At 41.0% G+C, this 23,710-nt stretch overlaps 1 protein-coding gene across 2 annotated transcripts in view; it reads left to right on the top strand.

Moving 5' to 3' along the window:
• The window catches only part of SLC9A9 (solute carrier family 9 member A9), a 1,256,356-nt gene extending 1,241,892 nt beyond the window's left edge, over window positions 1-14,464 (top strand). The window contains exons 15-16 of one of the 2 annotated variants that reach the window (XM_077290810.1): window positions 11,809-11,914; window positions 13,974-14,464. In XM_077290810.1, the coding sequence (XP_077146925.1) occupies window positions 11,809-11,914; window positions 13,974-14,222 (355 nt within the window). In that variant the 3' untranslated portion in view covers window positions 14,223-14,464. Of the gene's footprint in view, window positions 1-11,808; window positions 11,915-13,970 lie in introns of both variants that reach the window. The other variant, XM_077290809.1, reaches the window with a different exon arrangement.
• Window positions 14,465-23,710: the final 9,246 nt, after the last annotated feature.

Here is a 23,710-nt window from a genome sequence, read left to right as displayed (position 1 = left end):
TAGTAGGGGGTAGCTGGGTCCCACTGTTTGCTACCAGTTCTCAGTTGATAGCACTGTGGGATATCTTTCAATTTTCAAGGGAAGCATGATGTATATTTCATTTCCTGCATGACGTTTCTTTGGCCAACCAAATGTACAGTCCTCAATGTTGCCCATTTCTTGGAGATCCTCAAAGGAGCTTGAACAATGAACCGCCCATCTTAAAACTCCAGTCTGCTCTGAAATCTTTGCCTGGGAGAGACCTTGCTGATGCAGTATAACTAAGGGCCCCTTCACACTGTGCAATCAAAGTCTGAACGAGCGTTCGATTTGTGACGTTTATCCGTCCTCGTTCCGAGGTTGCAAAGTGTGACATGGCGTTACGATTTGCGACGCAGCCCAGCATCGTACGATGTGAAAGAAAGAGCAGAACTTTCTTTCGTCGTAAATGTCCCGCTGTGGCGGTCGAAATCGTAGTATGTGACGGCGGTCATACGAGCTCGTAATGCGACTACGTGGGTTGGGCTTCCGCATACCTGTCTCCTGATTGGGCGTGACGTTTTAGCACGCCCATGCTGGTAATACGTCACGCTCGGAGTCGTAGGACTATGGCGGTGTGAAGGGTAGCGTACGATTGCGACGCGTGACGTTCACATCGCAACTACGTCAGAAAAAGCGTTAACATCGTAGAGTGTGACCGCTGGCTACGAGCTCGTACTGCGATGTCGAATATGACGCAAATGCGTCGTAATCGTAGCAGAATCGACCAGTGTGAAGGTACCCTAACTTGTGCCTTGTTGCTGTGCTTAGTCTTGCCATGATTTATGACCTGTGACATCAAACTGTAGTCCACAATCTCACCTTTGTAGCTAGATTTGGCTGTTTCTGACCCAGTTTGAAGCTTCATATACAGCTTTTTCTGCTTCAACCTACTGAGTTTCAACCTACATATGAAAATTATAATAATTATCATCTGATTTGATGCTGTTGTTTTTCCAAACAACTTTATTAACATTTTCAACCAAAATAAGACATAAAGAGAGCAAGGTTAACATAAATGCAATGACATGAAACATTCATGAAGAAACTTTACAGTACTAGAGCATTAGAGGGAAACCAAGAAAATGGCTCTCCTTCTTGTACCAGGGGGAAAAGTCTGTGCAGCGCAAGGCCAAGGAGACCCTCATTAGTACCAATAACAAATATTTAAGATTGAACAAATGAATAATAGAAGCACAATATCATACGATATTAGAAAACCCAGGTACGCAAATCAAATAATGACAAATTGAGCTCAAGTGACATGGCGTGGACCTGTCGAAATAGATACAGGAACGGAAGAAATAACACTGTGGGATTTCAAAAATAGGAGACCCTCCCAGGTGTAAGAAAAACTGCATTTTTCCCCCTATAATTAAAGATGAGCCTCCGAGGAAAACCCCACTTGTAAGAAAGGCCTTTCTCTCTCAGAACGGAGGTGAGTGATCTAAAGTGCCTCCGACCCTCAATAGTTGCTTTGGACAGGTCAGCAAACAACTTAAGATGGTGATAGGGTTCTGGGAATCCTCCTTTTGACCAGGTTTTGTATTTTCTCTTTAATATGATAAAAGTGAATTTTCATGATAACATCTCTACGGTTGTCTTTAGGGACAGAAGGAGGCTTAGGAAGACGATGGATACGATCTATAATGAGATCCGTGTCCGAAAGATTGGGGATCATCCTCCTAAAAATCCCCTTAACAAACTCAGGGAGCTTAATGGGCGAGATATCTTCAGATATACCTCTAATTTTAATGTTGTTATGACGGGATCTGTCCTCTAGATCTGCCAACTTAAGCTTCAACTGACGAATCTCTGACTTAAAGTCAGACTGTTCCTTTAGGGACAGTGCATGTGTCTTTTCCAATTCTCCCAGTCTAACTTCATGGTTATCCAACTGAGATGTGAAAAACACGAGAGTCTCCTGTAATATTTTTGTCTGGTTGTCCATATCAAGACGCAATCTGGCGCTAAGTTTATCAACCAGAGTATTCATACACGCCTCAAGCGACGTTGCATCATGAAAGGTACAAGACAGGGAAGACACAGATGGTTCCTCGGTCCTTGGCTTGGACTTTTTTGGACTAGGATTGGGAGAGTAATTAGTAGAGTCCTCTTCCGAAGAATTGGTAATGGAGGACCGTGTTCCCCCCAACTCGAGGAACCCTTCCTCTTTAAAGAGTAAAAGAGGTTCATGGTGATTTGATGCTATTGTGAAGGCAAAAGGTGTTCACGCCAAATGTTGATTAGATACATATTTATTGTTTGTTCATTAACTTTGAATTTTGTTGATTGATAAAAATAAACTATAACCAGCTCTATTTTTGAAGATAGAACATTTTCACATTACTGTATATTTTAATATTTTTGATCAGAACCATTACTAAAATTGCCATTCGCAGCTGCCGTGTGACTCGTTTGCTTTGGTGGCTAAGGAAAAAGAAAAATGCATTTTGTGTAGACTTATTATTTTAGATATTGCTTTAAGTAACTAGCAGTACAATGTATCTATAAAAGAAAGAACTTCTTGTTTGGATACTTTTCCTTTAGTCTTGGAATGTATGCTAAAGGCAAACATATTAATGACCAATACTATAATAAGCACTGTGGAGCTGAAATGGTCCGTCTTATGCATTCATGCACTGGTTCCAAGATTTATATAGTTGTGTGCTTCAGTCTTTGTTATAAGAGATGGACTGTTAGTTCGTCATACCTTTTAAGCATATGACCATTTACTGCATATAATGGACATACATACTTTATCTCGTTTAATGATTAATGAGCTATAGCATAAAGCTATTGAGCCACATAGGAAAAGCTATATTTGATTCAAATATATTGTATATATAATGGATAAAATGGATAAATTTGCTTTAAAATACCAGTTAAGCCACTTCTTCACAGAGTCCAAAAACACATTGCAACCTTAAAAAATATTTTTTATTATCTCTAAATTTGTATCTTAATTTACATCATTCATGACACACAGTAGATGTGCCTGATGTGTGGTGAGAATTAAAAATATATATAACCAGGTGGCCTCTAAACTAACACAAAAAAATAGATGTCATGGAGTTACCGCGTCAGATCAGTACCAGAAGATACCGGATGCAGCCGGAAATAGAGTTTACAGGCCTCACGGAACACAACAAACTTTTCCCGCCCACCAGAGAACCTGTCTGGCAGCACAACCTTGGACTTCACAATGGTTTGCCTGGAGGGCGAGATCCCCACACCAGATGTAACAGAGTGCTGTGAAACCACCGTGCGTAAATCCGCCACCTCCAAACTGAGCTGCTGCACCTGCCCTGTCAGTGCTCTGATAGGATCCATTATGGATCAAAAAAGGCTTTCGGTTCTGAGTTAATGTCACGATAGGACTGGCGAGTAAACTGAGACCAGGGGAATCTTTCCTGGCCCCTAACTTGCCCTGTTCCCTGGGATACCTCAGATGGCGAGGATGCCTGGGCCTCCACCCTTGCCCTGTCTCCTAACTGCAGCCCTTCGTCTGTCCCCTTCCCCCACCTGGGGAAGATAGGCGCTACCATGTACCGCAGTACACCAACCCGACAGACAGGGGAACAAAGACAAGGGTAAAAGAAAATTCCACTCACACAAATATACTCTCACAAATAAAAGAGGTATTTACCAGGGTGTGAAGGACGGGGGGAAAAATTAAGGCAGGTAAGGATGAGGAATTTCCAAGCATACAAACCAAGCAACAGTCGCACAATAAACTCCTCCAGCTCTCCAGACACCAGCTCCTCACTCTCCAGGTCTATCTAGCAAGTGCTAACTCAGACAAGGATCTGGCCAGAAGACCTAGCTTTTATATGAGACGAGTGGCTAACCAAGCACAGCTGAAAGCGGGGATTTCCACATGGCCGATTAACCCCTGTCCAGATGAAAGAAAACAAAACCCATTTAATACTCTGGAGAAGTAGAGTGTATGTGGGGGCGTGTGATGGGGAGGTACATATGTGCATTTACCTGATGGAACAGCTACATTTTTGTCTACCCCTGCTTCATCAGTGGCTTGTTTTTAAAGGGAATCTGTCACCTAATTTTGGCCCTTTAATCTGCGGCCACCGCCATCAGGGGCTTATCTAAAGCATTCTTTAATGCTGTAGATAAGCCCCGATGTAACCTGAAAGACAAGAAAACAAAGCAAGATAGATTATACTCACCCAGGGGCAGTCCTGGTTAGGTTCAGGACCGATGGGCATCGCAGGCCCTGGTCCGGCACCTCCCGTCTTCATACTATGTCATCATCCTTCTTGCTTCTGTTGCAGTTGCAGTGCCAGGGTTCAGAAAGAGCCCACCCCTCAACTGGTGAGCTTAATTGTTAAAGCAGCTAGGGGCTGCTTTCACATCTCATTCGGTGCTGTAGTTTGTTCTGCTGAATACAGCCTTGCATTCAAGTTTGTAACCTACTGTTGTTCTCTGTATAGGCAGCAACTGAGATGACAAACCTCTCAGTTTGATGGAGAAACGTATCTCGTCTGCTGTGCTCTGTATCAGCAGCGACAGAGATGACAAAAGCAGCATTGTATTTTCTCACAACTCCTTGCCTCTCCTGTCATGATTCTCAATGGCGAGAGAACATAGCCCAGCATATATAAGAACTAGCTCTTGGAAGATGGAATCTAAACTGACCATGAACTAAACCTGCCGCACAATTAACAGTGGCCGGGTAGCGTGCCTACGTTTTATCCCTAGACGCCCAGCGCCAGCCGGAGGACTAACTAATCCTAGCAGAGAAAAATACAGTCCTGGCTCACCTCTAGAGAAATTTCCCCAAAAGGCAGACAGAGGCCCCCACATATATTGGCGGTGATTTTAGATGAAATGACAAACGTAGTATGAAAATAGGTTTAGCAAAATCGAGGTCCGCTTACTAGATAGCAGGAAGACAGAAAGGGCACTTTCATGGTCAGCTGAAAACCCTATCAAAACACCATCCAGAAATTACTTTAAGACTCTAGTATTAACTCATAACAAGAGAGTGGCAATTTCAGAACACAAGAGCTTTCCAGACACAGTAACGAAACAGCAGCTGTGAACTGGAACAAAATGCAAAAACAAACAAGGACGAAAGTCCAACTTAGCTGGGAGTTGTCTAGTAGCAGGAACATGCAAAGAAAGGCTTCTGATTACATTGTTGACCGGCATGAAACTGACAGAGGAGCAAGGTTATATAGAGACTCCCACATCCTGATGGGAACAGGTGAACAGAGAGGATGATGCACACAAGTTCAATTCCACCAGTGGCCACCGGGGGAGCCCAGAATCCAATTTCACAACAGTACCCCCCCCTCAAGGAGAGGGCACCGAACCCTCACCAGAACCACCAGGGCGATCAGGATGAGCCCTATGAAAGGCACGGACAAGATCGGAGGCATGAACATCAGAGGCAGTCACCCAAGAATTATCCTCCTGACCGTATCCCTTCCATTTGACCAGATACTGGAGTTTCCGTCTGGAAACACGGGAGTCTAAGATCTTTTCCACAACGTACTCCAACTCACCCTCAACCAACACCGGAGCAGGAGGCTCAACGGAAGGCACAACCGGTACCTCATACCTGCGCAATAATGACCGATGAAAAACATTATGAATAGAAAAAGATGCAGGGAGGTCCAAACGGAAGGACACAGGGTTAAGAATCTCCAATATCTTGTACGGGCCGATGAACCGAGGCTTAAACTTAGGAGAAGAAACCCTCATAGGGACAAAACGAGAAGACAACCACACCAAGTCCCCAACACAAAGCCGAGGACCAACACGACGACGGCGGTTGGCAAAAAGCTGAGTCTTCTCCTGGGACAACTTCAAATTGTCCACTACCTGCCCCCAAATCTGATGCAACCTCTCCACCACAGCATCCACTCCAGGACAATCCGAAGATTCCACCTGACCAGAGGAAAATCGAGGATGAAACCCCGAATTACAGAAAAACGGGGACACCAAGGTGGCAGAGCTGGCCCGATTATTGAGGGCGAACTCCGCCAATGGCAAAAAAGCAACCCAATCATCCTGATCCGCAGACACAAAACACCTCAAATATGTCTCCAAGGTCTGATTAGTCCGCTCGGTCTGGCCATTAGTCTGAGGATGGAAAGCAGACGAAAAAGACAAATCTATGCCCATCCTAGCACAGAATGCCCGCCAAAATCTAGACACGAATTGGGTCCCTCTGTCAGAAACGATATTCTCCGGAATACCATGCAAACGAACAACATTTTGAAAAAACAGAGGAACCAACTCGGAAGAAGAAGGCAACTTAGGCAAGGGAACCAAATGGACCATCTTAGAGAAACGGTCACACACCACCCAGATGACAGACATCTTCTGAGAAACAGGCAGATCCGAAATAAAATCCATCGAGATGTGCGTCCAAGGCCTCTTCGGAATAGGCAAGGGCAACAACAATCCACTAGCCCGAGAACAACAAGGCTTGGCCCGAGCACAAACGTCACAAGACTGCACAACCCATTTTTTCGTCTAAAATTCTGCCGCTCGCTTCTGGACAGAATTCTATCACATTGCATATTTTCTGGCGTCTTCTCAGTAGACACCGCCAAATGGTGCACAGGTTTGCGCTCCCGCAGACGCCTATCGATCTGAATAGCCATTGTCATGGACTCATTCAGACCCGCAGGCACAGGGAACCCCACCATAACATCCTTAATGGCATCAGAGAGACCTTCTCTGAAAATCGCCGCCAGGGCGCACTCATTCCACTGAGTAAGCACAGACCATTTACGGAATTTTTGGCAGTATATTTCAGCTTCATCTTGCCCCTGAGATAGGGACATCAAAGCTTTTTCCGCCTGAAGCTCTAAATGAGGTTCCTCATAAAGCAACCCCAAGGCCAGAAAAAACGCATCCACATTGAGCAACGCAGGATCCCCTGGTGTCAATGCAAAAGCCCAATCTTGAGGGTCGCCCCGGAGCAAGGAAATTACAATCCTGACCTGCTGTGCAGGATCTCCGGCAGAGCGAGACTTCAGGGACAAAAACAATTTGCAATTATTTTTAAAATTTTGAAAGCAAGATCTATTCCCTGAAAAAAATTCAGGCAAAGGAATTCTAGGTTCAGACATAGGTGCATGAACAACAAAATCTTGCAAATTTTGTACCTTCGTGGCGAGATTATTCAAACCTGTAGCTACACTCTGAAGATCCATTTCAAACAGGTGAACACAGAGCCATTCAAGGATTAGAAGGAGAGAAAGAGAGGAAGGCTGCAGTATAGGCAGACTAGCAAGTGATTCAATTATGAGCACACTCAGAACTAGAGAAAAAAAAAAAAAATTTTCAGCAGACTTCTTTTTTCTCTCCTTTCTCAGCCAATAATTTAACCCTTTTGGCCGGTCAAACTGTCATGATTCTCAATGGCGAGAGAACATAGCCCAGCATATATAAGAACTAGCTCTTGGAAGATGGAATCTAAACTGACCATGAACTAAACCTGCCGCACAATTAACAGTGGCCGGGTAGCGTGCCTACGTTTTATCCCTAGACGCCCAGCGCCAGCCGGAGGACTAACTAATCCTAGCAGAGAAAAATACAGTCCTGGCTCACCTCTAGAGAAATTTCCCCAAAAGGCAGACAGAGGCCCCCACATATATTGGCGGTGATTTTAGATGAAATGACAAACGTAGTATGAAAATAGGTTTAGCAAAATCGAGGTCCGCTTACTAGATAGCAGGAAGACAGAAAGGGCACTTTCATGGTCAGCTGAAAACCCTATCAAAACACCATCCAGAAATTACTTTAAGACTCTAGTATTAACTCATAACACCAGAGTGGCAATTTCAGAACACAAGAGCTTTCCAGACACAGTAACGAAACAGCAGCTGTGAACTGGAACAAAATGCAAAAACAAACAAGGACGAAAGTCCAACTTAGCTGGGAGTTGTCTAGTAGCAGGAACATGCAAAGAAAGGCTTCTGATTACATTGTTGACCGGCATGAAACTGACAGAGGAGCAAGGTTATATAGAGACTCCCACATCCTGATGGGAACAGGTGAACAGAGAGGATGATGCACACAAGTTCAATTCCACCAGTGGCCACCGGGGGAGCCCAGAATCCAATTTCACAACACTCTCCCCACACATGTAATTTTCTGAGAGTAGAGACATAGACCTATTCAAGGAACTGTATCAAATTTTAAGAAGTATACTTGTCCCTTGTTAAAACAAACAAACAAACCACTAACATTATAATAAACTTTGACTTTTGCATACTTTTTCTAACTCAGTCTCCTGCAACAAAAATAAATTAATAAACCACAGTATTCATCACCTGTCCACAGAGAAGATAATCCATAATGTCCCACGATGATCAGGATCACTTTGAGAGCAGTCACTTATTGTGACTGCGGGAGCGATTACCTCCTGTCAGTGTATCATTGAGCTGCCGTGTGAGAGTTCACCGGAGTTCATCAGCTTATCCGCTTCGATGATCTCCCTTAGGAAACTACTGCTGCGTGAGAAAGTTCTCACACAGTGGTGCCGTAAGTGAGAGCACCACAGCTGATAAACTCCGGTGAACTCTCTCACGACAGCTCAGTGATACACTACGGGAAGGATCACCTCCTGTCAGAGTATCACCGGTGGCTGGGTAGAGCAGTCACATCTCCCAATGTGACTGTTCTGCAACTGAGATCGCTGTGGGACACTCAGGAATATGTGGACTATGGGGAACAGGTGAGTATATGTTGGTTTATTATTTTACATTATTTCTAGGAGATGAGGGCATCGGGGATTTGGTGTTAGGTGAGTATAATTTTTTTTATTTTTATTTGAACATGTATGTAATTATTTTACTTTTTTTGTAAGCACAGGCGCCGGCAGATGAGACTACATCTCCCATCAGCGGCACCTGTTGTCACTGTTATCAGTGACAGCGGACATAGCCCAATGGTAGCAGTAGTCTCATCAGCCCACCCCTGGTGACCTGCGGTAAGCTTTTTACCACAGGTCACCACTGGGGGTCACAGTTGCGGGGTCACGCTGACATCTGATAACATGATCCCACAGCTCTCTGACCGACAGTCGGCAGTAGCATTACTGCAGGTCGCAGTCACAGCTGCGGGATCATGCTGACATCTGACAACATGACCCTGCAGTGCTCTGACTGACGGTCTTACTGGTGGTAGCGTTACCTCCAATAAAAACCACCGCGAAGGTGTTTCCCATGCTGTACCCTGCACAGATTCAAGAAACACAGTGCCAGATGCAAAAAAGAAGCTCAGAAACATAACCAAGCCTCCTCCATGTTTCTCAGTAGATAAATTTTCTATTGTTTGTATGTTTAATTTTGTGTCTGAGAACATAGAGCTAATGTGACTTGCAAAACAGATCCAGTTTTGGCTAATCTACCAAAGAAAATTCTCCAAGAAGCTTTATGATTTGTCAATATTAATTTTGGCAAATTCCAGTCTCTCTTTTTTATGAAGTGATTAATCAGAGTCAGCATGGGTTTGTAACTAAAAAGCCATGTCAGACTAACTTAATTTCCTTCTATGACAGAATCACTGACTGGGTGGATCAGGGAAATGCTGTAGATATAGTATATCTTGACTTCAGCAAAGCATTTGACAAAATATCTCACCATCCTTATTGAAAAAATGACTAAGTATGGAACGAACAAGGCAACTGTTAGGTGGATTTAGAACTGGCTTAGTGATCGGACCCAAAGAGTGGTCATAAATGGCTGCACATCCAGTTGGAAGAATGTCTCAAGTGGGGTACCACAGGGTTCTATCCTTGGCCCTGTATTGTTCAAAATCTTTATCAATGATTTAGATGAAGGAATTGAGGGTACACTGATTAAATTTGCTGACGACACATAGCAATGAGGCATAGCTAATACTAGAGAAGAGAGAGAGGATTCAAAAAGATAAATAAACTGGAGCAGTGGGCAGCAACTAACAGAATGGTTTTTAACAAGGAAAAATGCAAAGTACTACATCTGGGCATTAAAAATGAAAAAAGCACATACAGAATGGGAGGAATAGGGCTAAGCAAAAGCACATGTGAAAAAGACTTGGGTGTAGTAATAGATCATAAACTAAACATGAGTCAACAGTGTGATGCAGCAGCAAAAAAGGCAAATGCAATTCTGTGATGTATTAACAGAAGCATACAGTCTAGATTAAGCAAAGTCATGATTCCCTTTACTCCTCTTTGCTCAGACCTCATCTGGAATACTGTGTCCAGTTTTGGGCACCACATTAAAAAAGGCATCCACAAACTGGAGCAAGTTCAAAGAAGAGCGACCAGAATGGTGACCGGTCTGCAAACCATGTCCTATGAGGAACGGTTACAGGATTTGGGAATGTTTAGCTTGCAAAAAAGAAGACTGAGAGGAGACTTAATAGCTGTCTGCAAATATCTCAAGGGCTGTCACATTGTAGAAGGATCATCTTTATTCTCATTTGCACAAGGAAAGACTAGAAGCAATGGGATGAAACTGAATGGGAGGAGACACAGATTAGATATTAGAAAAAGCTCTTTGACAGTTAGGGTGATCAATGAGTGGAACAGGCTGGGTTCTCCTTCCATCAGATGGTGAGTTCTCATTCCATGGATGTCTTCAAACAGCGGCTGGACAGGCATCTGTCTGAGATGATTTAGTGAATCCTGCTTTGAGCGGGGGGTTGGACCAGATGACCCAGGATGCCCTTCCAACTCTACCATTCTATGATTTACTTTCAACAATGGTTTCCTCTGGTATCTTTCCCAAGATAGCGACAGATGCAATCTGACACTGATATAGTTTGACCTTGGAGTTCACTTCTAATAATTTTAGAAGAGAAGTTGTTTTGGGCTCTATGGTTACTATTTGTTTTATCCATCTCTTCAATTTGTCATCAATTTTCTTGTGGCTATTTCCAGGGAGGTTGGCTACAGTCCCATAGACCTTAAACTTCTGAATAATACGTGCAACTGTAGTAATAGGAACATCAAGTTGTTTGGAGATTGTCTTATAGTCTTGACCTACAAAATGTTTGTTTAAAATTTTCTTTCTAATCTCCTGAGACAACTCTCTCCTTAACTGTCTTTGGTACAAGTTCAATGTGGTACACACCATGATACCAAACAGCACAGTGACTACTTTTCACCATTTAAATAGGCAGACTGACTGATTACAAGTTTGTGTAAACCTGAGATGCTAAGTATACAACACACCTTAGTTTAACATGTACAGTATTTATGGTCAAATAATTATTTTCAATCCTTTCTAAAGGAACCATCACTTTAGTCCAGGCAATTTTCATTAGTTATTTTATTTTTCATTTTTTTCTGTTGAACCACAATTCAAAAGCAATATCTGATTTTCATTAGTTGATATTCAGTGAATTTAAATAGAAAATTACATTTGTCATTTTCAAGCCATGTCAGTGAGCATTGTGGGTTTTTCTTTAGCAAAAGGGTAACAACAATTTTGTCCATGTCTGTAAGTGTCTCGTCAACTCACCTTTCACACTCAACTTTTCAACACACACGAAAACAATACTTTGGCTCTGACTATTTTTATCAGAGGCATGTAGTAGTGACATGCAGTATCTTGATTGATACATTATACAATCTTATATTTTTGGGAAGATCGAGATTCTTAGCAAATTGGTGGTAATGCTCTTAGAGAATAAAGCTCAATGGAGTTGAGATGGGTGGATTGTTATTTTTTCTGACTTGCAAAATTTTTTTCCATAGGTTGATGTGTGTATTGATTTCTCTGTTTTAATTATCATTTGCAATCCTTAACTAATAAATAGATACCTCAAGCCAATATTAACCCACAGTGGTCCTCCTCTCACAAGCACATTGCCGCAGTGGTGCAGTCCCATCGCCAGAGTGCTTACCAGCCCCAAGGCCTACGCAGTAAGTCTATAAATATATGTTAGTACGCTCTATGCTATGATATAAAAAGATGTCAGAAGTCCGCTTATCTAATTCCGTATTTTTTGTAGATTTTCAATTGTATGGCTTGTTGTTTTGTTTTTTTATAAAATTTTACTTAGTGTTTGTCTTTTTCTGATCCATTTATTTCATGTTAAGTATAAACCTTTATTTAAAAAAATAGAAGATACAGCAAAGTTGTCATTTTTAACAGATCAGTTTTTCTGCAAAATGGAAATCATTGTGTGAATATGCTATAAAGGTTGGCATGTACAGTCTTAAGCAATATTGCAACTTTACATTAATTTAAAAAAATAACATTGAAAAGCTCTCCTTTTCTTATTAAATAAGAGGCATGAATTAAAAATAACATAAATGTGTGTGTATACATATATATATATATATACTGTATATATATATATATACAGTATATATATATATATTTAGCTATTTGATGTATCTAAATATACATAAATAATATAGTTATGTGTTGAAATATGTCCTCGATAGAGCAATGTTATACCATTGAGATATAATTTACGTATTTATTTACATTGGAATATGATTGAGCTATTAACATTTAGATATGATAGCTATCTATTTACACTGGGATATAATGGAGATATCTACTAACATTGGTGTATAATGAAGCTTAGTACTAACAATGGGATAGATGTCTACTGACAATATGATAGCTCAATCTACTGATATTGGGTGTGATAGAGCTGTCTATATTAGCAGAAGACCTACCTGGTTTTATAAAATATCATAAGATAAACCTGTTAAAGGGAACCTATCAGGCAATTCATGCTGCCCAAACCGAAGGCAGCATGACTTTCACCCTGGCTGCATGATAGCAATCAGGTATATTATGCTCCTAAAGGGAACCTGTCACCAGGTTTTTCCCCATATAAAGTACAATCAGCACCTGTAAGCCCTCTGTTATTACATATTAGAATGCTGTACATAAGTCCTCAATGTGCTCTGGATAGCACCAAAAAGAGCTTTTATTGTACTCACGTTCAGGGCGCTCTGGTCCAATGGCCGTGACTTGTCTTGATCCAGTGCCTCATCTCTTCTTGCGATCGCCATCCTCCTTCTTGCTTCATGTGGATGATATGTCCTACGTCATCCGCACAGTGTCCTCTATTGCGCCCCTTTACAGTCATATTTCTCTCTGCCCTGCCAAAGGCAGAGCGACGTTCTGTAGTGCGCATATGCCGTCGCACTTTGGCCTTTCCCTGCACATGTGCATTACAGTACTTTACTTTGCCCTTGGCAATTCAGAGAGAAGTGCACCTGCACAGGAGCGTAATGGAGGACACTGTGGATGACGTAGGACGCGTCATCCACACAAAGCAAGAAGGAGGATGGTGATCGTAAGATTAGAGAAGATGCTGGATCACGACCACCGACAGCCATTGGACCGGACCACCTCATAGGTAAGTATAATAAAAGCTCTTTTTTCTGTTATGCAGGGTTCATTGGGGACATACATACAGCATTCTAGAATGCTGTATATAAGGGCGTGCAGGAGCTGGCTGTACTTTATATGGGAAAAACCCGGTTCCCTTTAGATGCTCCAGCATTTCAGAGAAATATACTTTGGAGATCTGGCCAGAGACGATACTAGTCCAGTATTTCCCAGCACTGCTCCAGGTGATTGATAGGTGTCTCACTATGATCTGACCGAGGACAAACCTTTCAATCACCTGCAGCATTGTTGGGAAAAGCCAGCTAGGGAAGGAGCCGGACTAGTCTGGACTCTGGCGTTTCAAAGTGATCTTGTGCCATACTTGAAAGCATCACCATTGAGGCCTGCTGTTGACTGAAGCAGTCACATGGATGTACAACAGGTCAACGTGCCTGAGTGATTTAATAGATAAGTAATGTTTGGCCTTATAACAATTCCTGGATTTTATAGAGCTATTAAGAGTGGGATACACTGGAGCTACCTAATATCGACATATAACATTGAATAGCTATATAAGTACTTGTAGTTAAAATACCATATAATCTTTTCTGTATTCTTTTTAAGCAGGAAGAGCTTAAAGATGATGACATGGACTGCATTGTTAGCCATGATGAACTGACCGCATCTTATGAAGACACCTTATCGGCTGCCATCCAGCCCCCTACAGCACAGCAGGGCAGGGATGAGCCGGCACAGACCGAGGGTACAGATAATGTACAGGAGGGAGATCTAGGACTTGGGAGATATGACTTTTCGCTTGACAGAGGATCATATCCCCCTCGTTTCAGCCAGCCTGGGGGAAATCTAGACATATAATTTGCTATTTAAATGCAGATATTACTGGACATATTCTATGTCCTAGGTGAAATAAGGGATTTTTTATTATTTAGCTAAACATATTGCATTGACATGGAGCCAGTCATTTTGTAGTCAATAGTCCTAAAATGTAACTAGTCGGTTTACTTGGGATCAGTGACATAATTTAAAGGGGTTTTCCTACTAACAAAAGTTCAATGCTAATCAATAGATTTTGGAATAATAATAATTTCCACAATTGGATGTGTTTAAATAAACTGTGCCTGTGCTGAGATAATCTTATAAATGTGCCCCTGCTGTGTACTGTGTAATGGCTGTGTCTGCTTGTGCAGGGACATGGTCTAAGCTCCTGGGCAGGGGGGTAAAAAAAAGTATACAGTGATTTCAGCACGGGATCGCAAATTATTCTTTCTTTAAGTAAAACATTGTTTAAAAACAGGGAGGGAAATGTTTTACCTCACAAAAAGGATCAGCTGTGCTCCCGTGCTGTAATGTCTGTATACTCTCTTTTGCTACCCCCCTGCCCAAGAGCTGTGGTATGATCAGACCATGTTCCTGCACGGTCAGACACAGCCATTACACAGTACACAGTGAGGCAACATTTATAGGTTTATCTCAGCACAGGAACATTTTTATTAACCACAATTATGGAACTTATTATTATTCCAAGAACTATTGATTAAAATGAACTCTTGTTTGTGTGAAAGCCCTTTTAATACCTCAAAAGTGGCTTTTTATGGTATGCGGAGTTTGATAGAATGGGGTTTCCTTTGGGAGTTGGGGGTCTGGGTGCTGAGACTTCCACCAATCACTAGAACAATCTGCGGTGCTCTCTCCAGGGGCACATACATGTTGTTGTCTTTGGTTTCTGGTTAGTTACTTTTTTCCTGCCAGTAAAGTTTTCATTCCTTTAATTTTTATATAAAGGTGCACTTCTATGCCACAACTATGCACATTTATGTTCATATTCGTCTTCTGTCCATATAATTGCCAGATTTACATATACTGTAGAATTTCATGTACCTCAGGCTAAATCCTATGTAACTCTGGCAGATGATAAGTATTCGTCCTACCCAATCAATGGCCGATAAAAGATGCCACCGGTCAGACGACAAACAAGCTCAAAACTTGTTCATCAGCTGATTGGATAGGTTAAGCAGCCTCAAATTCATAGTTGTTGTTGGCAACATATCTTTTCTTTGCACGTAATCTAACTACATAGTTTTGCATTGTTGATGTATAAGGGCCTTAAAGGGTTTTTTCCATGAACAAAGTACATATTCATCAATAGACCTCAGAATAATAATAACTTCCACAATTAGATGTGTTAAAAAATGTTCCTGGGCTGAGATAATCTTATAAATGTGCCCCTACTGTGTACTGTGTAATGGCTGTGTCTGACCATGCAAGAACATGGCCTGATCATATCATATATCCTAGCCAGGGGACGATGCAGAAGAGAGTATACAGACAGGACAGCAGGGATCACAACTGATTATTTTTGTGAGATAAAACATGTTATTGAACAGACTCAGAAAAGTTTTACCTCACAGAAAGCAGCATCTGTGATCCCATGCTGTCCTGTCTGCTCCCCCCCTCCACCTGCCCAGGAGCTGTGGTGTGATCAGTCCATGTTCCTGTATGGTCAGACACAGCCATTACACAGTACACAGCAGGGGCACATTTATAGGATTATATCAGCACGGGAACATTTTTTAACACATGCAATTCTGGAAATTATTATTTCGAGATCTATTCCCTTTAAACAAATGCCAATTAACTAATTATATTGTATATATTATAGCAGTAGAAATCTGCCCATGTAAACCCAAAGTAAAACTGTCTCCATGTTTCATATTTTGTGTTATGAAATCCGTAATGACCTTTAATATTTGATATAAAATTGAATATATACCTCGAAGTATTGATAGAAGGAAGACATATAAAAGATTAAGAAGTATGCAGAAATGTAAGGCTGAATTCAGATGTATCTCATTCTGTATACGGATGGCAATGCACAACCTGGCCGCAGGTTCATATATGTCTATAAGGTCTCCTTCACACCTCCGTATAAAACAGTTACTGGAAAAAACAGTGCCGGTGTCATCAGTGTTTTGGATTCGTGGTTTTCTGGTATGGATAAAGAAAAAATGAACTTACAAAACTTCTCCTGTACTTTGCACTGTACACATGCAGCACACAGATGGCGCACAGATGCCATCGGTGTGCTCTGTGTGTTTTACACTGACCCATAGACTAGTATTGGCCCATATCATCCATGCTGCCAGTAAAAACACGGACATGTGCACAGCAGCATATTATATCATGGGTATGTGTTGGGTCCTTGAACAAACTGATGCCACACACAGTGCAAACACAGACTTGTGAAGGGGGCTTAGGATGTATGTTCAGTTACGGAGATTAGCAAACATGGACATATAAAGTTAGCCTATTAAATGATATATGAATGTAAACATTTTAAATTTTTTTTAAAGTATAAATCTAAGGCTTTATTCACATCTGCATCGAGGGCTGTTTGGTGTGAAATATAATACCGCATGCAACTTTGATTTTCTCGCGAAAACGGCAAACTCCTCGATAGAACCCGGTGGACCCCATTATAAGTCTCTGTGGTCTTGGAGGCGATGGTGATGTGTAAGAAGTGAGAGATCGAGCTCAGTATTGCAGCTTGTATTGTAGATTAAGAAGGAAATGCAAATGTGAACAGTTCTTTATATTGTAGCAAACATTAGTCGAAAGATTTATTGACGCATGTTTTGTGGCTAATGTGTATTCAGACAAGACATTAGAACTTAGAGTCAATCTCCCTAAAACACTGTAACATACAGGACTAGTAAAGATGAGCTTCAGATCCTGGAGGAGATTGCTGAGGTACTGTAGTTGTGATCCAACTGACAGGGCGCGCCCAGAACTCCAGAATGAGAGGGCACAGCGCCCGATAAACCCTACAGATTTTTATAGCCGTTATTATAAAAATGCAGCACTACTGGGAAACTGTAATAGGGCACTAGTTACTAGAATTCAGTCCCTACGGTTATGGGTTATCAGGGTGGGCCATAATCAGGACAATACAAGTGGTATTGGACTCAGAAGCCAATGATATGGCTGCAAAAACTGACCAAGCTCTGGCCACAAAGCCCTACTTAGTTTTCAGCCCCTTCCTAAGGAACTATCATGTTTATTATAGTAAAGGCCTGGACTAATTATCCTGTTCCCTCGGTGAAGACGACATATTGCAAGCTTTTTAAAATTTTTTCGCGGTTTTTTTAGCATTCTGCAAGCGTAATTAGCTTGCAGAATGCTAAAGTTTTCCAAGCGATCTGTAGCATCGCTTGGAAAACTGACTGACAGGTTGGTCACACTTGTCAAACATACTGTTTGACAAGTGTGACCAACTTTTTACTATAGATGCTGCTTATGCAGCATCTATAGTAAAAGATAGAATGTTTAAAAATAATAAAAAAAATTAAAAAATGCTTATACTCACCTGCAGACAGCTGATCTCCTCAGCGGCGTCCGTTCCTATAGCTGGTGTGTGTGTGCAGGACCTTCCATGACGTCGCGGTCACGTGAGCAGTCACATGACCGGTCTCGTGACCAATCACAGGACCGCGACGTCATCGCAGGTCCTTCACCGCACACCAGCTATAGGAACCGAAGCGGCAGCATGCACCTGAGAGGCGGGAAGACATCGAAGGTGAGTATATCACTATTTTTTATTTTAATTCTTTTTTTTTGACCAATTATATGGTGCCCAGTCCGTGGAGGAGAGTCTCCTCTCCTCCACCCTGGGTACCAACCGCACATAATCTGCTTACTTCCCGCATGGTGTGCATAGCCCCGTGCGGAAAGTATACAGATCAATGCACTCCTAGGTGTGCGGAATCCCCGCAATTCCGCATTTTTAATGAACATGTTGCTTTTTTTTCCGCGATGCGATTTTTTCGTGGAAAAAAATGCAACATTTGCACAAGAAATGTGGAATACACTGTAAATAATAGGAGGCATATGTTAGCGGTTTTTTTCGTGTTTTTATCACGTTTTTATAGCGAAAAAACGCGAAAAAAACGCGAAAAATACTGAACGTGTGCACATGGCCTAATGCAATGTACATGGGAAGTGGGGGAACACAACCTTCATGGTGCATTTTAATCAGGTTATTCACTCTTTCTCAAGTGCCCCCCACCAAATGTGTATAATAGGGTACTAGATGAGATGTGGCGTGGATCTCTGGCAGGCCAGGCCATTTAACTGTATGGGGATATGGTTGCCTGATTGACGGGGGTCCCAGTGGTTGAATGTATACGAACAATGTTATAAGGGATGAAGATCTGTGCAATGTTTTTTGTACTTTTCCTGTAAAATATTACTTGTATCACTTATTATATATGGCGCACAGTAAACCTCCGCCGAGCACCATAGCTGAATGAATTCTTTTATTTTACATTTCTAAATTTTATGTTTCTTCATTTTAGAATAGAAAATAAATCTGAATCTAAAGATTAAAACTGTAAACTGAATTAATCGGGGCATATGCTAACAAGTGTAGAAAAATCCATAAATACCATCGCTAAACGATTAATTCCTTCCATAAAATAAACAGCTGCGTAAATTGTGTATTTAAAACCGTAGAAGGAAAATGAGGGATTTAGTAGATGAATATCATCTGTTCCTGACACTAGAAATGGCAGTACATTATCTGTCGTAGTCACTTCCAGTATCACCCCAGTTAGTTAAAGAAACTGTGAATTCAGTGGACTCTTTTCAAAAATAAAATAAATAACTAGGAGTGCAAGGTAACCGGATAGCCTTTAGATACTGACATTTTTATTTTAAGTTTATTTTATCTATTTAGTTTTTTCCGACCTTACTGCAATTAAAATCCCATTACTTGTATTAAAACAGCTGTAGAGTTAAATGATACAACTGCATTCACCTGCTGCATGGATTAGCTGTAGGGTATAAAATGAAGATTTATACAGTACTCAGCAAAATATTGTGGCCACTGCGGGTAACTGAATGTAATGGTTTAAGTCTATGAAATAAAAAAATATGAAAATGTAAACTAATATAAAGGGTAAATAAACAGTAACTCTAAAAGAGTTTCAGAGCATTTTCAGTTTGGGAAATGCATCAGATTTGTCTATTAAATAAATTGTAAGCAGAATTTAAAAAACACCCCATACAAAAAAAAAGCCTATGGACCCCGAAGAATTCACCTTGTTCAATTCTGGATCATTACTAGATGTTATTCGTCGTTGATTTTAATCTGACCTTTAATGTGAATGTCAGATACACAGTGACCACATTCATCAGAGTAATTTTTGATTATAATTTATGGATTTCATTTCTGCAGAAGTGCAAAATTAGTTCTAGCTGAACAAATAGAAAAGAAAGGGCCATTGTACCATGGTGTACAAGTACAATAGGCTGACAGAGCCGCATGTGCTTAGTAATATAATTGTCTTCTGATTTACTGTTGTCAGCTACTTTGCAGTCGATAGTACCATATTTCTCTTGCCAACTAACTTGTCATATTGGTCTAAGTATGAGAGGCGAGATGGGAGGAGCCGTGAAGAAAACAGATTGCGGGAATTTTTAACGACATTGTTGGCAGCATTGCCTCCGAGTTGGCAGAAAATAATGATTCTGCTTAATCAGGTCATATTCCCCAAATATGCCAACAGCTTAATAACTATCACTCTTTCTAACACATTTGATTATACATGCATTCATGTAAACATTTATGGGGATGAAAGCAAATCTTAAGCAAAATGAAGTCTTTTGTAATATATCCACAACTATATAGGCTTCTATGGAAAGGAAATCCTTTCGGGGCATCTTTGTTAAGTGTCATATTTTCTCTATGTCCAATGCAGATTTATGGTTTCTGGAGCCCAATCTGTAATGTCACTTACTCAGTTGTGTAGTATAGGATGCTCCAAAAATGGCACCAACTTGCAAATGAAATTAGGCTATCTGATATAAACTATAACGAAAATCTCTGTAGCCACCTACCTTGGTGCCTACATTTCAGTTTTCAGGGCTATTACTAGGTGATTATATTTTTGAAGAGAGTCTGCTAGAAGTGACATAATGACTCGCTAAACCAAGTGCAGCACCTTGTAGGGGACACAACCCTAATAAACCCACACGTATAGAGGCCATGTATACTAGTAATGTATGCCCAGGCAGTTAAGTTCACGTTAGAGAACATGATGGGTGTGATTAGCTCACCTAACCATGTGGGCACCAGATCCTAAATCCAGTCCAGAAATAGAGGTTGACCCAGCACTTCAGTTAAATTCCAAAATTTTATTCCATCGCTAAAAACATGTGTCAAAACACAGTCCACATAATCAATTATTTGGCTAAATCATCTAAGGAAAAGTCCCAAACAGGATTAATGTCTAGGTTGACGCGTTTCAAAGTAACAATTTTTGCCCATAACCTCTTATGAGTAAGAAGTGTTACTTTGAGACGTGTCAACCAAGACTTTAATCCTCTTTGGTACTTTTTCCTCAGATGATTTAGCCGAATAATTGATGATGACTTTCTTTTGATACATGTTTTTAATGAAGGAATAAAATTTTGCAGTTCAGTTCACCTTCCCACCTGCTTGTTTTTCATCTGTCTCTGCCCTTCTCTTTCTTGATTGACAGCTCTGGCTTTACAGAAGTCAGAAAAAAGACAAGACTGATGGAAACAAGAGCATGGGGCATTATTCCAGAATAATAGTAGATCTATGTGACAAATGCTGCTCCCCGACAATCTTCACTGCCCCTGCGCTCCCTGATGCAGCTCTCCTCTTCTCTTCTCTTGCAGGAAGCAACGGTAGTGAGAAATTCTCAGTGATCAAATGAGACACATCACTCTGCCTAGATCACCCCTGTTTTGACCTTTTCTTTGGGCTTCTGCTTTTTTCCCTCTTCATACCGTAATCTTCTTGTGATTGAACAGTGTCATAAGGAGAAAAGTAAATGTCCTTAGAGAAGAATCTCTCTGTTAATGCCCCATTAGTTTGAGGGGAAATTTGCATATAGGGTACCTTAAACTTCGCAGACTCCGCACTTGTTTGCGGTGAAATTGAAAGGCAGATTTGCAGCTAATTATTCCGTCTCATGAGGAAGTACCCTAAGTAGTGATGGGCGAACATGCTCGTATGTTCACCTACTATCTTCTTTGTGCTCGAAAAATATGTTCGACTATCTGCAGCTGCATGTCTCGTGGCTATTCAACAGCTGCATGGATTGCCTAACAAACCGGCAATCACTTCACTGCTAGTGATGAGTGAGTGTGCTCATTACTTGGGTTTCTCTGAGCATGCTCTGGTGGTCTCTGAGTACCTTGGTGTGCTCGGAGATTTAGTTTATGTCAACGTAGCTGCAAGATTTGCGGCTGCTAGCTTGAATACCTGACTCGAAAAAATATGTTTGAGTCCTTCGCGGCTATTCGACTGCTAAAGGGCAATCCCTGCATGTGTTGTGGCTGTCGAAAAGCTATGAGACATGCAGGCTATTAGCACCCAAGCATGCACAGATGACACCTTTTACGATCATGTTCCCTCATCACTACTGCTCAGCCGTATAGGATGCAATTTACATAGGTTTGTATGGATGAATCTGATGTATCATATCCATATGGATCATTCTTGCTTCCTCAAACAAACACCTCCTCTCTGGCAGCAATAGTGCAGGATTTCAGCTCTCAGTAACTGTTTCAGCAGACTGTAATATATATATATATATATATATATATATATATATATATATATATATATATATATATATATATATATATATATGGCAAGCCAATGAGCCGCTTCAATACAAAACAGTTTATATGACATCGTGTCACATTTTCCTGCGGTATGCGGTAATAAAACAAGGTCTAATGTGAAAAGTAGCTTTACTTTGTAAATCCAAATTGACAGCTTGAATGTCTCGCTCTTATGTATAGATGGTAATATAGCTTTATTATGCACAATATAATTCACCACTTTATTGCAAAAAATCTGTACGGCAATGTAATGATCCCTACATGATACTTACAGGTTATTCTTATTATGCTTTTTTTCCACTAATGCATTTTACTGAATGTGATGAAAATATTGTATGTACTGATGCTTTGTTATATGCAAAAATAGGTCACATTTTTATACAATTTTGTTTCTGTTACAAAGTTCTTTTTCTAAACTTTCAAGCTGTTCCTTAAAGTTGTTTTAATAAATATTCTTCACTGAACAATCTGTGACTCTATCTGCCTTATTTTCATATTGTGACCAGATAGAATGATCATTTATTCTGCATTATTAACCAGCCATAGTTATAATGTGCAATAAAATATTATTTTGTGATATCGGTGTATCTGTACATTTATTATCTAACCAGAAAAGTTATGTTTTGCAAGCTTCTTCAGGTGAATGTGCAAGAGCACAACATTTATTAGATGTTGCAACATCCCCCGGCACAAACGTCTTATTGTAACATCTCTTAAATGTTGGGCTCTTGTCTCATTGATTTGTAAACTCGCCTGATAAAGAGCCTCCGTATTCTGAAACCTTGCAAATATAATTTTTCTGGTTAGCCAATAACTCCAACAATACTTTTTTGGGGTATAAAAGGTATAGAAGTTTATATAACAAGCCGAAATAAAATGTATAAAAAAAGCACTGGTGATATAATCTAAAAGGAAGAAAGACCAAAATGAGATTACTAATTGTTTAAACCTTTCAGTCTTCTGTTTCTGGAGATGTAAAATCTCCTTTATATTGTTCGGTGCTGGAAGTTTATGGCTCTCAGGGAAAAAGAAATTGAAATAGTCAGCTCAATATGGGTGTATGGTCTTCGGAGTTCTCCAAAGCCACGAGCGGATCGGTGTAGAGCAGCCATAGCAGAAACGGGGGAAAGAGGGGTGCAATCCAGCAATGAGAGGTGAGCAATCTTTTATTGACCCATTTCAAAAGAAAACTCCAATTCATATATAGGCAAGAGTGCACTGATGTGTCAGGTACTAATGATAGGACCTACGCGTCTTACCAACAGTGTGATGTCCGCTACTCTAATACGCTATGTCACTATCTAGGAAGCTACACTGTACTAACTACTATTATTTTTTTATTTCTAAAAAAATTGGACGTCACTTACTGCAATGTCCACTACTGTAACTAGTGAAGAAACAGTCCCTTGGTGCAGTCTCTGACCAGGAGTGATACTGATCAGAGAGCTGCAGCCACAGGAAGAGCACAAATGCTCAGTGCAAGACGCCACGCACGCGGAAAAAGCACAAAAAAGTGCACAAAAATTACAAGTGGGGAGTGGTGGATTGGGGAGGGATGGGGGAGACTGGGACAGGGATTGGGGAACTGGTGCTGATGCTGTGATCACAGATCAGTCACACAGCAGCCAGCACAGCAGAAGATCGAAGTACAGGGGATCACAGGAGCCGGACACAGATCGCTGGAGGAT

The sequence above is a fragment of the Ranitomeya variabilis genome, chromosome 2, assembly GCF_051348905.1.
Source record: "Ranitomeya variabilis isolate aRanVar5 chromosome 2, aRanVar5.hap1, whole genome shotgun sequence".
Classification (NCBI taxonomy): Eukaryota; Metazoa; Chordata; class Amphibia; order Anura; family Dendrobatidae; genus Ranitomeya; species Ranitomeya variabilis.
Note: the sequence above shows the minus strand (reverse complement) of the source record. Positions and strands in the feature narration are given on the sequence as shown.